The sequence below is a fragment of the Pongo abelii genome, chromosome 19 (assembly GCF_028885655.2).
Source record: "Pongo abelii isolate AG06213 chromosome 19, NHGRI_mPonAbe1-v2.0_pri, whole genome shotgun sequence".
NCBI classification, from domain to species: Eukaryota; Metazoa; Chordata; class Mammalia; order Primates; family Hominidae; genus Pongo; species Pongo abelii.
The window spans coordinates 69,420,025-69,434,921 of record NC_072004.2 but is presented as its reverse complement, the minus strand read 5'-3'; the positions used below and the strand labels follow the sequence as shown (position 1 = coordinate 69,434,921).

The 14,897-nt window shown below is 50.0% G+C and overlaps 1 protein-coding gene across 4 annotated transcripts in view; it reads left to right on the top strand.

The window, feature by feature from the left end:
• Window positions 1-14,897, top strand: part of PLXDC1 (plexin domain containing 1) — an 84,064-nt gene that overhangs the window by 691 nt on the left and 68,476 nt on the right. For all 4 annotated transcript variants that reach the window (XM_024235070.3, XM_054546636.2, XM_054546635.2 and 1 more), the window contains exon 2: window positions 11,115-11,293. In XM_024235070.3, the coding sequence (XP_024090838.3) occupies window positions 11,115-11,293 (179 nt within the window). The remainder of the gene's footprint in view (window positions 1-11,114; window positions 11,294-14,897) is intronic.

Here is a 14,897-nt window from a genome sequence, read left to right as displayed (position 1 = left end):
GACGGCCTGGCGATGTACGCGACGGGGGCATTGTCCGCAGGAGGCCAGGAGCGCTGTGGGCTGTGGGCAGGTGGATAGGGACCCCGCTTTCCCAAACACATAGGGTGTGTGAGTGATGGTGGAGACACCGATGCCCGGACCTCTCCTTCCCTCCTGGAAGGATACTGGAGGGACCTTAGGAGAGGGGGCTCTATGTGGCCATGGGCTCTGAAAGGGGACAGCGGGAGAGTCATCAGGACCCCTGATCACCCCAGGCAAGGCTGAATTCTGATGAGATGTGAGCCTGGGGAGGCACCTGCCCCAGCCATGCCTTCTTTTCCTCTTCTCTGCCACACCCCCGACCCCAAAGCTGATCCGGGCTAGGGATAGGTGGGAGCAGCCAGGGGGATGGTGGAGACACAGCGTCTCTCCCTGGGAAGGCAGCAGCCATTCGGTCACCTTCCCTTGCCTATTTGGTGTCAGTAGAGAGGCAGTGGGCCCAGGAAGAAGCAACTTGCTGCTCCTGCACCCCCAGCCTCAAGGGTCCCCGTCCTCACACCTGCTCCCATTTGCCCTGGCAGCCTTTGGCTTTCAGCTACTCTGGCTCTAGATGGGGCACTGGGGTAGGGGGTGGAGGGAGGCGTCCCGTTCTGCACACTCCTCTTCCCCCCTACCAGTTCTCCAAACTCATCTCTCCCACCTGGAAGTCCTTTCTGAGATCTACCTGGAATCCCTCATGGTATAAGTTTCATAGTCTCTGTTCTCCCCTATGCACCTAGACTTTCTCTGGGGTTGGGGAGATGGGTAATTTGCAGCCTGGCCCCTCGACAGAGATGATTAAGAAGATAGAGACCTATGCATCATTGGCATGGGTGCCCCTCAGGTGGGGTGAGGGAGGGGCTGTTGAGGCGAGTGCTGTGGTTGACCTGCTGTGTCTCAGGGGTGTGCTGGCACCAGGCACAGTGGCAGTGGCAATGTTCTTGACTTTAATGGTCCCAGCATGTAGCTGAGACAGACCTGGGTCCCTACTGAGAAGAAGAGTATGTGGGGGGTGGGAGGGGAAGGAGGCTGACAGTGGGAAGTGTGGGCAGAGGGCAGTGGAGCTGATGGGCAGTGGAGCTGATGAGCCGAGAAGCTGCTGGTGAGAACCACCAATTTTCAGGGAGACCACACAGAGGGTGGCCAGAGACGTGGCTTCTGGTCCCGCCATCTCACTTGCTGTGTGACTTTAGGCAAGTTACTTTCTCTCTCTGGACCTATTTTTGCATTTATAAAGTGAGGCTGTTGGCAAAATCTTTGACTCTTGTGTGTGGAATAATGAAGGATTTTTTATAATTGCCTTTCCTTTTCATATTTATTAGGATCTTTATGGGTAACTGCTACTTTTAAAAAATCAAGGTAAACAGGACAGAGTTGGATATGTTACGAATAATTTCTGGGCTCCTTTGAATCCTCAACCTGGTGTGATCTTCTGAACTCTGGGTGTAACAGAGTTTATGAGGGGAGGATCTGAACCTTTGGCTGGATTGGGTGAACCACAGAGAGGGCTGGGGAAGGGGGAATTGGGAGGTAACAAGGATGGGCTGGGAGATAGTGGCCAGACCCAGGCCTGGCTGAGGGCGGCCACTTCAGAGTAGGGTTGGGGTAGTAGATGGTTGAGGAGCCCAGGAAGAGTGGGGCAGGCAGAGACTTGAATCACTTCTCTAAGTAGAGGCCACCCTGTCTTCTTGGCTTTGACAGAGATTGAGCCAGGAGAAATGCATTTTTCTCCAGCAGGAGGGATGGAGGTTAGACTTAAGGAATCTGTAAGAAGCCAGAGGCGGCAGCTGTTGACTCCCAGTCCGGTGCCCTTTTCACAGGCCAGGCAGGATTTCACAGGCAGGAGGACCTATGAGGAGGAAGCGGGTGTCTGGGGAGGCCAGATGTAGGAGAAAGACATTCTGGGGGAGAGTTGCTAAGGAGGGGCAGCCTGACCTGACTGATGGCAGAGTCCTTGTGACCAGTGGAAGGGCAGCTGGGAGCAGGACCTGAAGAGATGCTGGCATCCTTCCCCAAGGCTCTGGGTTTGCGGGGCTGGTGGGGGGCCTTGGGAAGTAGCTGAGATCTCCCCTCGCTCCTGATGGACAGGCTTGTTTGGTAGAGCCTTGAAACCTCATCTATCATTAGAACAGCAGCAGCAGAGAGATAAGTGGCCCAAAGATAGAGTCAGACAGCAGGGGAGACCAGGCTGACAGACAGGAAGATGGCCTGGGGGTGAGGAGCGGGGGCCAGGGGAACTGACAGTCTGGTCAGATGGAACCAGAGGTGCGTATGACAGATAAAGAAGAGGCAGCGAGAGTTGGCATCCTGGCCTGGGAGTCCTGCAGGAGGCCAGGCTCAGTACCAACCACTGGTGACCCTGACAGCTTCCTCCTTTCTCTGAGGAAGGTTTCCCTGTCTATAAAATAGGGGCTTGCACCGTTCATGGTGGCTCATGCTTGTGATCCTAACACTTTGGGAGGCTGAGGTGGAAGGATAGATTTAGACCAGGAGTTTGAGACCAGCCTGGGCAAAATAGTGAGACCCCATCTCTATAAATGATTTAGGCCAGGCAGGGTGGCTCATGCCTGTAATCCCAGCACTTTGGGAGGCCGAGGCGGGCGGATCACCTGAGGTCAGGAGTTTGAGACCAGCCTGGCTAACATGGTGAAACCTCGTCTCTACTAAATATACAAAAATTAGCCAGGCATGGTGGTGCATGCCTGTAATCTCAGTTACTCAGGAAGCTAAGGCAGGAGAATAGCTTGAACCCGAGAGGCAGAGGTTATAGTGAGCTGAGATTGCACCACTGCACTCCAGCCTGGGCAACAGAGCGAGACTCTGTCAAAAAAAAAAAAAATTAAAATTAAAATTAAAAATTAGCTGGGCATGGCGGTGTGCGCCTGTAGTCCCAGGTACTCGGAAGGCTGAGGCAGGCGGATCGTTTAATCCCAGGAACTGGAGCCTGCAGTGAGCTATGATCATGCCACATAGTGAGGGCGGCATAGCGAGGTCCCATCTTTTTTTAAAAAAAGGAAGGAAGGAGGTTGGGCCAGATTGTCTCTAGGGCTCCAACAACCTGAGACTAAAATGTGAACTTACGGTGGTCAGGCAGCCCCTCCCTCATCCCACCATCTTCTCTAGCTCTCCCCAGATTCACCCCTTAACCCACTCCAGCTGCCATCCCCTCCGATCCACAGGTAACTAACTGGCTTCTTCTCATTCAGGTCTTAATCAGCTCAAGGGGACCTTCCTCAGAGAGGCCCACCTCATGGCTCTGTGTAGAGTAGCAACAACCCCAACACTTTCCTCTGTCTGATTTTCTTCATAGCCCTTACCAAATGATTGATTTTTTATGTCTCCATGAAGAAAACTAGACTCTTCCTGGGCACAGGGCTTGTGTCCCCCCAGCACCAAGCACAGTGCCTGGGACTCAATAAAAGTGTATTGAATGAATGAGTGAGTGATTGAGTGAGTATATCAGAGGTGGCACAGATCCTAGACTCTCCCCTCAAGGGACACACACAGAAAGCTGAACTCTTCTTGCTGTCCCTCCCTTCCCCTCCCTTCCCTTCCCCTCCCCTCCCCTCCCTCGCCTCTCCTCCCTCCCTCTTCCCTTCTGCTACCTGGTGGTCCCTCCCTGCACTTCCTTTGACTCCTTCCCTCTCCCCAGGTGAGGGTCCTCAGTGGGTCCCTGCCTGCCAGAGGAAAGGGAGAGGGTATGGTTAGGGGCTTTGTAACTTGGAGGCAGGATTTCAGTTTAGGGTTTGGAGCCTTCCCTGGCCCCTCTGAAAGCTGGTCCTGTGACCCTAACCGGTGTGTTGCCCGAGGTGCAGCAAGTTGACACACCAACACCGAGGGTGCAGCAGAGAAAGTGTTTCATCATCGTGGGGCAGCATTTGGGGCTAGAGGTTTTATGGGGTTTGGGGTGGGGTGGCCAAGGTGTGGGAATTGTTAATTGGTTGAAGAGTGCATGAAGAAATAAAGAAACTGCATTCTCATGTTAAATCAGTTCCTCGGCCAGGGGCGGTGGCTCACGCCTGTAATCCCAGCACTTTGGGAGGTTGAGGTGGGTGGATCACAAGGTCAGGAGTTCGAGACCAGCCTGGCCAATATGGTGAAACCCCGTCTCTACTAAAAATACAAAAAAATTAGCCGGGTGTGGTGGCACATGCCTGTAATCCCAGCTCCTCGGGAGGCTGAGGCAGGAGAATTGCTTGAATCCGGGAGGCAGAGGTTGCAGTGAGCCGAGATCACACCACTGCACTCTAGCCTGGGTGACAGAGCGAGACTCCATCTCAAAAAAAAAAAAAAAAAAAGAAAAAAAAATCAGTTCCTCTCTGAGGGTCTTCGAATTGGCCCTTCTGCTGGAATTCAGGATCTGAAAAACATCTTAATCCTTGTTTTTTTTTTTTTTTTTTCTTTTTTTTTCTTTTTTGAGACAGGGTCTCGCTCTGTTGTTCAGGCTGGAGTGCAGTGGTGTGATCATAGCTCACTGCTGCCTTAACTTCCTGGGCTGAAGTGATCCTCCTGCCTCTGCTTCCTGAGTAGCTGGGACTGCAGGCATGCACCACCACACCTGGCTAATTTTTTTTAAAATTTATTATTAATAATAAATTAAATTTTATAATAAAATTTTTTTTATTATAAAAAAGACAAGGTCTTGCCATGTTGCCCAGGCTGATCTCAAACTCCTGGGCTCAGTTAATCCTCCTGTCTTGGCCTTCCAAAGTGCTGGGACTACAGGCATAAGCCACCACGTCCAGACTTTAAAAAAATTTTTAGTAGAGATGGGGTCTTGCTATGTTGTCTAGTCTGGTCTCGAACTCCTGGACTCAAGTGATCCCACCACCTCACCCTCCCAAAGTGTTGGGATTATAGGTGTGAGCCACTGCACCTGGCCTTAAACAATCCTTAAATAAAAGCTGGCCAGGAGCGGTGGCTCACTCCTGTAATCCCAGCACTTTGGGAGGCCAAGGCGGGAGCATCATTTGAGGTCAGGAGCTCGAGACTAGCCTGGCCAACATGGTGAAACCGCGTCTCTGCTGAAAATATAAAAATTAGCTGGGTGTGGTGGCGCACTCCTGTAGTCCCAGCTACTTGGGATGATGAGGCAGGAGAATTGCTTGAACCCAGGAGGTGGAGGTTGCAGGGAGCCGAGATCACACCAGTGTCCTCCAGCCTGGGTGACAGAGCGAGATTCCTTCTCAAAAAAAAAAAAAAAGGAGTGGGCCAAAGTGCGGCCTGATTAATGCTTAATTACTCCTATACTTCTGCCCAGAACCCGGCATGCAATTCTTGTTAACCTTGAGAGGACAGTTTCAGTCCTTATGTGAAACCCAGGGAAGGCAGGGCGACTTGCTAGGTGCTCTGTGTATATGATTTTGTTAAAGTGTCAAACCTACCAAGTTTATGTTTTATCAGCCCCATCTCACAGATGAGGAAACTGAGTCTTAGAGAGTGTATGTAATTTGTCCAATGTCATAGTCGGTAGGTGGTAGATTCAGGGTTCAACTTCTAGCTTGTCTGATTCCAAATCTGTGTTGTTTTACTGCTCTGATACTACAATGAAGTTCCAAGGGAAGGGTGTTTCCAGTTAGGTGTATCTCAGGTACTCAGGGCATTTAAAGATGTTCCCCCTTCCCTCCCCTCCCCTCCCCTCCTTTCTCTTCTCCTCTTTTTCTCAGCCTGAGGGACAGGATGAGCCAGGGACAGGTGAGCTGGAAGCCGGAGAGAGATGGAATCAAGTTCACCCTCTAGGTGGCTTGTCCTGGCTACCGTGGGGGAGATTGGCTCTAGGGCATTAAGGGTGGAGGCTGACCCAGGATAGAGGCTGTGGTAACCTGAGCTGTGGGGTGGCCCAGGGCTGGGATGCCAAGCTTGGGTGTTGGGTGAGGTAAGGATGGCTTGGCCCAGGCTCTGGGGCCACACAACCTGGCCTCCCGAAGTCAGCCCCATTCCCTCTTGCCCTGAAATGGGACCAGTGCCAGCTGAGGGGACTGGGACGCTACTGCTGGGCTGTACCCTGCATGCTGGGGGACACAGTCTCCCAGGGAAGCTCTCAGGTTCAGGCCCAATGGCAGCCTGAGCAGGGCCCTCCAAGAACCTAGCCCACATGCCAGCCCCACCCCAGGGCTGCCCCTGCACCCTGGGAAACAGTGGGGATTGTTGGTCACTTTTTACTGCACTTTCTGTGGTTCTGAGTAGGCTCTGGAGCCAGCCTGCCTGAGTTCAGATCCTGCCATGGACTGGTTCTGTGACCTTGGGAGGTTCCTTAACGTCTTTGTGCCTCAGTTTCTCCATTGTAAAATGGATTTTAAACTAGTAACTATTTCATGGGATTATTGTGAAGATTAAGGGGGTGAATGTGTTTAAAGCCCCTGGAATAGTGCTAGCACAGAGCAGCGTTCTCTGAAAGTCAGCTATGATGTTTATTACTACTGTGATTATTATGGCATCCCACTGGACTGCACACTACTTGGGGCAGTGAGTGAGTGAATCAATGAATGAACAGCTTGTGTTCTGGAAGCTCCTTGGCAACACATGCAGGCGGGTGCTCTCACACAGGCAGGCGGGGAACGGGTCCAGGGAAAATGAAGCTCTCTCCAGTGGAAGGCAGGTGGGGTGAGGAGTGGCTGAGGGTTGGGCAGGTGTCCAACTTGTGTGTGAGCACATACGGGAAGGCCGAGGCTTTCAGGCAACTCTTCCTGGGCATGTGCACAGGCACGTGGGCCCCTGCATACACACGTGAGCAAGCAGCTGTGTTGGCTTCTTTCATGAGTTGTGGGGATGACGTCCTGTCCCAGGCAACAGGGAAGGAAGGATGGCCAGCAAACAGATGTAGTATGGGTTGGAAGAGTAAGATTCAGGGCTAGGCCAGGGTCCCGGTCAAGCTCCCTCTCCATCCCTCGCCCTGCCCTCTTTCATGGACTCTTTACCTCTTACCCTGGCCTGAGCTCTCTATAAAACCTCATTTATGTTTCTCACTTGACGCTTATGGCAGCCTGTACTGTGGGCACGATTGTCAAATCCATCTTAGTCACTAGGGAGCTGAGGCTTAGAGAGGAAAACTGATGGGGCTAAGGTCCCACAACTTGTGAGTGGCAAGACTGGCTGGCGAGGTCAACCCAGTGTCTCTTCCCTAGCACCCCCCCAGCTGGGCCCCTCCCTGTCCTTCCCCGTGCTGCAGGCCTCCACCATCCCGCCTCCTGTCCCGGCTCCAGGTTTGTGAATCCTGAAGATCCCCGACACTCCTCTCTGGGCCGCCGAGCCCCTCCACTTGTTCACTACCCACTCTATCCTGTTCTGGCTCCTGCCCAGGCCCCAGGGCTGCTTGCAGGAAGACCTGGGGAGCTGGGCAGACCAGCCCAGCACAAACAGCTCTGTCTCCAGAAGCAGCTGTGGGCCCCACCCAAGAGAGACCAGACAGCCCTGGCTTCGGCCTGGGCAGTGGGCAGGCTGCCTTCTCAGCCCTGGACTCAGCTCCATCTGTGGGCAGCCAGTGGGCATCTTGGAGAAGGGGTCTGGGGACTGCCCTCCTCCCCACGTTCTCCAGCAGCATCTGGTTGCTATTAGGGGCAGAGAAGTGAGAGGGGGCCCGGCAAGGGTCCAGTAGGCGCCAGCAGCCAAGAATGACTTAATTGGGTACAATGTCTAATGACAAAGCAGGGCCCCACAGCAGAGTTCTGGACTCAGCCCCAGGCCTGGGCCTGGCCAAGCCTGGTCTCAACCTCTGTCCTTGCTGGCTCCCAGGAGCTACCCTATGCATTGTGTTCTCAGTTCTGCGGTGATGGAGCACCTGCTGTTTGCTGGACATGACAAATTTGAAGAAGGTGGAGAGAATCCTGGGGGAACTCAAATCTACCAGGGAGATAGGCACATAGTCGCACACGTAGGTGCTCTAGGAGAGGGAGAGCCACATCCAGGAGCTCTGGGGAGTGGGCTGGGGGAAGGCAGAGGTTGAGACAGGTATCTGACACAGGGTGGGCCTGAAATGGATGAGGGTCATAGGTGGGGAATGTCAGATCCACCTATCTGATGGTCTGTTCTCATATATACATCCATAGTAGGTGTGACCATTAGAATGACAATAAAAGGCACAGCTTTGGGGAGCATAAATCTTTTTGAAATGGAAAAGGATGGTTTTTGTGTTGTTTATTTATTTATTCGGAGATGGAGTTTCGCTTTTTTGCCCAGGCTGGAGTACAGTGGTGCAATCTCGGCTCACTGCAACCTCTGCCTCCCAGGTTCAAGCAATTCTGCCTCAGCCTCCCGAGTAGCTGGGATTATAGCTGTCCGCCACCATGCCCGGCTAATTTTTGTATTTTTATTAGAGACAGGGTTTCGCCATGTTGGCCAGGCTGGTCTCGAATTCCTGACCTCAGGTGATCCACCCGCCTCAGCCTCCCAAAGTGCTGGGATTATAGGTGTGAGCCACTGCGCCCGGCCTTTAGTTAGAACTAATTTAACAGACCTGGTGCAGTGGCTCACGCTTATAATCCCACCACTTCGGGAGGCCAAGGTGGGAGGACTGCTTGAGCCTAGGAGTTCAAGGCCAGTGTAGGCAACATGGTGAAAGCCAGCCTCTACGAAAAATACAAAATAAAATAATAATAATTAGCTGGGTGTGGTGGCGCGCAACTGTAGTCCCAGCTACTCGGAAGGCTGAGGTGGGAGGATTGCTTGAGCCTGAGAGGTCGAGGCTACAGCGAGCTGTGATTGCACCACTCACTGCTAGAGTGAGACCCTGTCTCAAAAAAAGCCTGAATTTAACAGCCCAGAGGGAACTGGAGAGGAGACCATGGAACCTAGGAATGGCTGCGAAATGGCCTGTGTGTAGTCACTTTCCAATCCATTGCCCATGGTAGACATTGCTTATTGATCTTGACAGTCCTTCCTGCTAAATACAAGAGGAGCCTTTGCATTCTCAGTTGGAGTGCCTCTGGCTGTCACGAATGGATTGCAGATGGCATGTGATATGAAATCTATTTGCCATCCTAGACAGTATCTAGGTAGTGATAGGAGTAAAACAGTGGTTCTCAATGGGGCAAGGGAGGGGTAATTTTGTTCCCCAGGGGATATTTGGCAATGTTTGGAAACGCTTTTCATTGTCACAGACTGGGATGGGGAGGAGCATGGTGCTATTGGCATTTAGTGAGCAGGGGCCAAGGCTGCTGCTAAACATCTTACAGAGCACTGGACAGCTCCCACATAACAATGAATTACCCAGTCCAACCAACAATCCAATTTAAAAACAGGCAAAAGACTTAAATAGAGATTTCTGCAAAGAAGATATACAAATGGCCCACAAGCATATGAAAAGATGTTTGGTGTCACTAATCATTAGGGAAATGCCAATTTATAAAAACGACGAGATACTACCTCATACCTGTTAGGATGGCTACTATAAAAAAACCAGAAAATAACAAGTATTGGCAAGAATGTGGAGAGATTGGAACCCATGTGCACTGTTGGTGGGAATGTAAAATGGTCCAGCCATTTTACATGGAAAACATTTTATATGGAAAACAGTATGACAATTCCTCAAAAAATTAGAAATAGAATTACCATATGATCCAGCAATTCCACTTCTGGGTATATACCCAAAAGAATTGAAGGCCAGGTCTCAAGGAGATATTTGTACACCCATGTTTGTAGCAGCATTGTTCACAATAGCTAAAAGGTGGAAGCAAAACAGACATCCATTGATAGTTGAGTGGGCTAGCAAAACGTGGTATATCCACACAATGGAATATTATGCAGCCTTCAAAAGTAAGTCAATTCTGCCATATGCTACAACATGAATGAACCTTGAATTTATTATGCTAAGTGAAATAAGCCAATCACAAAAAGACAACTATAGTATGATTCCATTTATATGAGTTACTTAGAGTAGTCAAAATCATAGATACAGGCCGGGCGCTGTGGCTCACATCTGTAATCCCAGCACCTTGGGAGCCAAGGTGGGAAAATTGCTTGAGACCAGGAATTCAAGACCAACCACCCTGAACAAAATAGTGAGACCCTGTCTCTATAAAAAGTAAAAAGATTAGCTGGGCATGGTGGCGCATGCCTATAGTCCCAGCTACTTAGGAGGCTGAGGTGGGAGGGTCGCATGAGCCCAGCAGTTGCAGGCTGCAGTGAGCTATGATCGCACCACTACACTCCAGCCTGGGTGACAGAGCAAGGCCCCATCTCTTAAATAAAATAAAATAAAATAAAATAACAGGGATGAATAGGGAGTTATTATTTACCAGGAACAGAATTTTAGTTTTACAAGGTGAAAAGAATTATGCAGATGGATGGTGGCGACGGTCATACAACATTAGGAACATATTTAATGTTACTGAATTGTATACTTGGAAACGGTTAGATGGCAAATTTTGTTATGTGTATTTTGCCACAATAAAAAAATTGGAAAAAGGAATTATCCAGTCCAAATGTCAATAGAACCGAGGTTGAGAAGCCCTGAACGAAAAGAACTGCTCTCTGGCTTCTAGTCCCCTGACCCCACTGGGAAATAGGATTATGTGCCATTTCTGCCAGAGAAATAAGAAACTGGTTTGGAAGGCTCAACGGCAATGGTTCTCACCCTTGCCTGCAGAGTTACGTCCAAGACTCCTCAAAATCTCCCCTGAGGCTCTTTTAAGAAATCGAATACCCAGGCTACACCATAGACCAGTTACAAGAGATCTCTGGGGTGGGACCCAGACATCAGGAACTTTTGAAGCTGTCCAGGTGACTCCAGTGTGTAGCTGAGGTTGAGAATAATCACCCGTTGGAGGCAGATCAGCTTGGGTTTGAAACTTATCTGCATGCCTAACCCACTGCGTGACTTTTAACCTCTGAGCCTCTGATTCTTGTTTGCAAAATGGAGAGCATCCTATCTACTGCAGAGAGCTGGCATGAGGATTAAAAGGATATGTGCGAAGTGCTTTGCCTGCAGCTGGGCACGTGACTCTCAGTACACATTGGGTGTCTCCTGTCCTGGTAGTCAAGTGTCTGCAAAGTCTACAGTGGCATGGTGTTGGGGCCCTTGCAGAATAACTGGGCTGGATTCCCCTCTCGGATCTTCATTCCAGACTGCTGGCACTCAGGTTTCTGTCCCCTTCTCCCAGGTCACGATGAGGGCCCAGGCTCTGGATGGGCTGCCAAGGGGACCGTGCGGGGCTGGAACCGGAGAGCCCGAGAGAGCCCTGGGCAGGTGTCAGAGCCGGACAGGACCCAGCTGAGCCAGGACCTGGGTGGGGGCACCCTGGCCATGGACACGCTGCCAGATAACAGAACCAGGGTGATGGTGAGTGCTGGAGGAACATGGAGGGGGAGCGAAGTGGGGGTGGGGGAGGTCTCACCAGCTGCCCTAGATGTGCTTGTCCTACATGCAAATCACATATCATTTGGGGTTGGCCCTGGAGGACAGGGTGGAGAGAAGAATCCCCAGGGAGGGGATGGAAGCAGGGCCCAGACTGGGTCATAAAAATCACAGCATCTCAGCATTTAATAGGCTGCCTACTCCCTCCTGGACCCAGAGACATCAAATGGATTGTACCAGGATGCACAGCCTGACCACAGCGTTCCTGACATTGGACTCTCCCATGACTTAGGGAAGAAAAAGCTGACAGTGGCATTATGAGTCACATCTCAGCTGCCAGATGGGGCCCTTCCCCACCCCATTTCTGCCCCATCTACAGACTAGGGTGCAAGAGGATTAATGGCTGCTTAGCCTAAGGGCTGGGCACTCAGCAGGGGGCTGAGTAGAGAAAGCAATTAGGGTGCAGCTCCTGGAGACAACCTCCTTGTCCTGGGGCAGTTCTGGGGTGCTGGCGCAGGGAGGAGAGGCCTGGAGGAAGTGCTCTCCTCTCAGGGTTTCTGGGAGGCTCTTGGAAGCCTCGGTGTGTCTGGGGGTGAATCTATTAATATAATTGTGCGTTTCTGGGAATGGGTGTGTGTGTCATGGACGCTGGGTTCGCACCTGTGTCAGATGATTTTGTATATTATGTATGTGTACCTGTCTGTCACTGTGGGCTGTTTGTGGGTATTTGTGATGAACGTGTGCGAGTGTGAGTGTGAGTGTGAGTGTAGGTGCCTGTGGCTGTGTGTGTAGGTGCCTGCGGCTGGGAGTGATGAGGGTGGATTCTTAGGACACAAGAAGCAACAAGAGGACCTGCTTCTCAATATAGATTTATTTTATATTTTAATAACTATTTTCTTAAATTAGTATGTGCTGATAGTTAAAAAAAAAAAAGGTTAAATAGTGCTAAAATCATAAAACAAAACGGCAGTCCTGCCCCTCCTCTCCCCTGGGGCCTGCCCCCTCCCCATTCTCAGAAGGCTCTGTCTGGGCTGTTTCCTCTGGAGTTTACTTCCATATTTCCAAGGGATTTGCTTATACTGTACTGCTACCTCTCTGTGCACTGATTGTAGGCCGTATCTATTCATGGCCTGCTGCGGCTCAGGGAGATTTGGCTTTTGTATACTCCCGCTGAGCAACCTTTCACCCTGCCGCCCAATCTTCCTGTTCGATCGGTCGTGGATTGTGACGATCATGTACATAGTGTTCACTTCTAATCCAGGCAGGGTCATATCATTATTTCTATTCTTGTATGATTTTGGCTCTTCCTAGATCCTGGCCCCCTCTCCTGCCCTTGCTTAGTTTTCTGTGCCTGCTGTAGCTACATTTTCCTACATATCCCCTAGCCTCAAATGTAATTTCCAGTGTGGGCTGGGCATGGTGGCCCACACCTAAAATCTCAGCACTTTGGGAGGCCGAGACAGGTGGATCACTTGAGCTCAGGAGTTCCAGAATGGCTTAAGCAACATAGTGAGACCCACATCTATAAAAAATTAAAACAAAAATTATCTGGGTGTGGTGGCTTGCCCCTGTAGTCCCAGCTACTTGGGAGGCTAAGGCTGGAGGATTGCTTGAGGCTGGGCGGTCAAGGCTGTGTTGAGCTGTGACCTCACCAGCCTGGGCAAAAGAAGAAGACTCTGTCTCTGAAAAAATATAAAAGAAAGAAAAAAAGATAATTCAGGGTGGTCAAACCTGTCAGTTCCTTTATCCCCCCGAGAAACTTCTCTCCTGTTCTGCACTCCAATCCCGCCCAGCCACTCGCCTCCTGGTACCACGGGTGTGATCCTGGGGCCTCCGTTTCTCTTCATCCTGGGAACCCCTTTGTCTCCTTCCTGTGTTGGATCCCCTGTTCCCTTGACCCTGTGTCTTCTCTTTCCTGCTTCATCCTTTTGTTTGTTTAGCTTCCTGGGAAAGGTTGCACAGAGGAAAAAATTCCCTTGAGAACGTGCGTGTCTGAAGATGTCTTTATTCTGTCCTTTCATTTGACTGGTGGCTTGGCTGAATATAGAATTCTAGATTGAAAATAATTTACTTTTTCTTCTTTTTGAGATGGAGTCTCGCTCTGTCGCCGAGGCTGGAGTGCAGTGGCGCAATTTTGGCTCATTGCAACCTCCTCCTCCTCCTGGGTTCAAGCGATTCTCCTACCTCAGCCTCCTGAGTAACTGGGATTACAGGTGTGTGCCACAATGCCCGCCTAATTTTTTGTATTTTTAGTAGAGATGGGGTTTCACCGTGTTGGCCAGGCTGGTCTCAAACTCCTGACCTCAAGTGATCTGCTAGCCTCGGCCTTCCAAAGTGCTGGGATTACAAGTGTAAGCCACCGCTCCCGGTCTTGAAAATAGTTTTCTTTCAGAAGTTTGAAGGCATCTCTCCATTGTCTTCTGGCTTCTGATGTCACTGTTCAGAGGCTTGGTGTGATTCTTATTTTTGACCTTTGTATATGCCGGTTTTCCCCTGACTTCTGGAAGCTCTCAGGGTACTCCCTGTAACTCCAGCATTCTGAAATTACAGTGACATGCCCTTCTCTGGCTGTTTTTGTTTGCCATGCTGGACGTTGGGGGACTGTTTCAATCAAGAGACTTACATTTGTCAGTTCTGGAAAGTGTTTTTGCCTTATTTCTTTCAGATTTCTCCTTTCTACAATTCCTCATGGTTAGTTGTCCATTTCTGGAATTGATCCTTAAATTTTTTCTTCTCTCTTCTGTTGTGCGTCTCTTTTGCTTTTTTGTTGTTTATTTGTTAGTGTGCTTGTTGTTCTTCTTTCTGGAGGATTTTCTCAATCTTATTTTCATAATATCGCTGATTTTTTTCTCTACTATCATATTGTTAATTTCTAAGAGCTCTTTTTTATTTTCAGATTTATTTTTCTTTAACAAAAAAGCATCCTGTTCTTGTTTTGTGGATGTAATATCTTCTCCCTCTGAGGATATTAGAACAATTTTGAGATTTTTTTTCCCCTCTGCTCTCTGCATTGTTCCTGTTACCGTTTTTCCCTTGTATCTCAGGCTCTGAAATGGTTTGGAACCATGACTAAACCTGTATTTCTTTGAAATTTTGGGCCAGGCACGGTGGTTGACGCCTGTAATCCCAGCACTTTGGGAGGCTCGAGGTGGGAGGATCACTTGAGGCCAGGAGTTGGAGACCAGCTAGGCAACATAATGAGAACTTGCCTCTATAAAAAGCATAATAAACTTTTGATATTCTGTTCATCGAAATATTATTTTTTTGTATTCATTTTGATTTTTTTAAATATTGCATTGAAGTATTCTCTATCTTGATTCCTGAGTTTTGCTGCCATCTTAGATGTTGTACCCAAGGTAGGTGCCTCCTCACCTCACCCTAGTTTGGGCTCCTAGTTTGAGATGGAACTTCAGGGGACATGGCATCACTCCCTTTCCAATCTGCTCCGTCTTCTTGATCCTGCAGAACAGGGAGCAGGACTGCCATGGTGAGATGGTGGAGTGGAAGGCCGGAGTAGGAGAGGCCCCTGATTAAGGAGACACCTGGCAGCTCATCCCCGACCCCACAGCTTTATTGGGACATTGGTTGA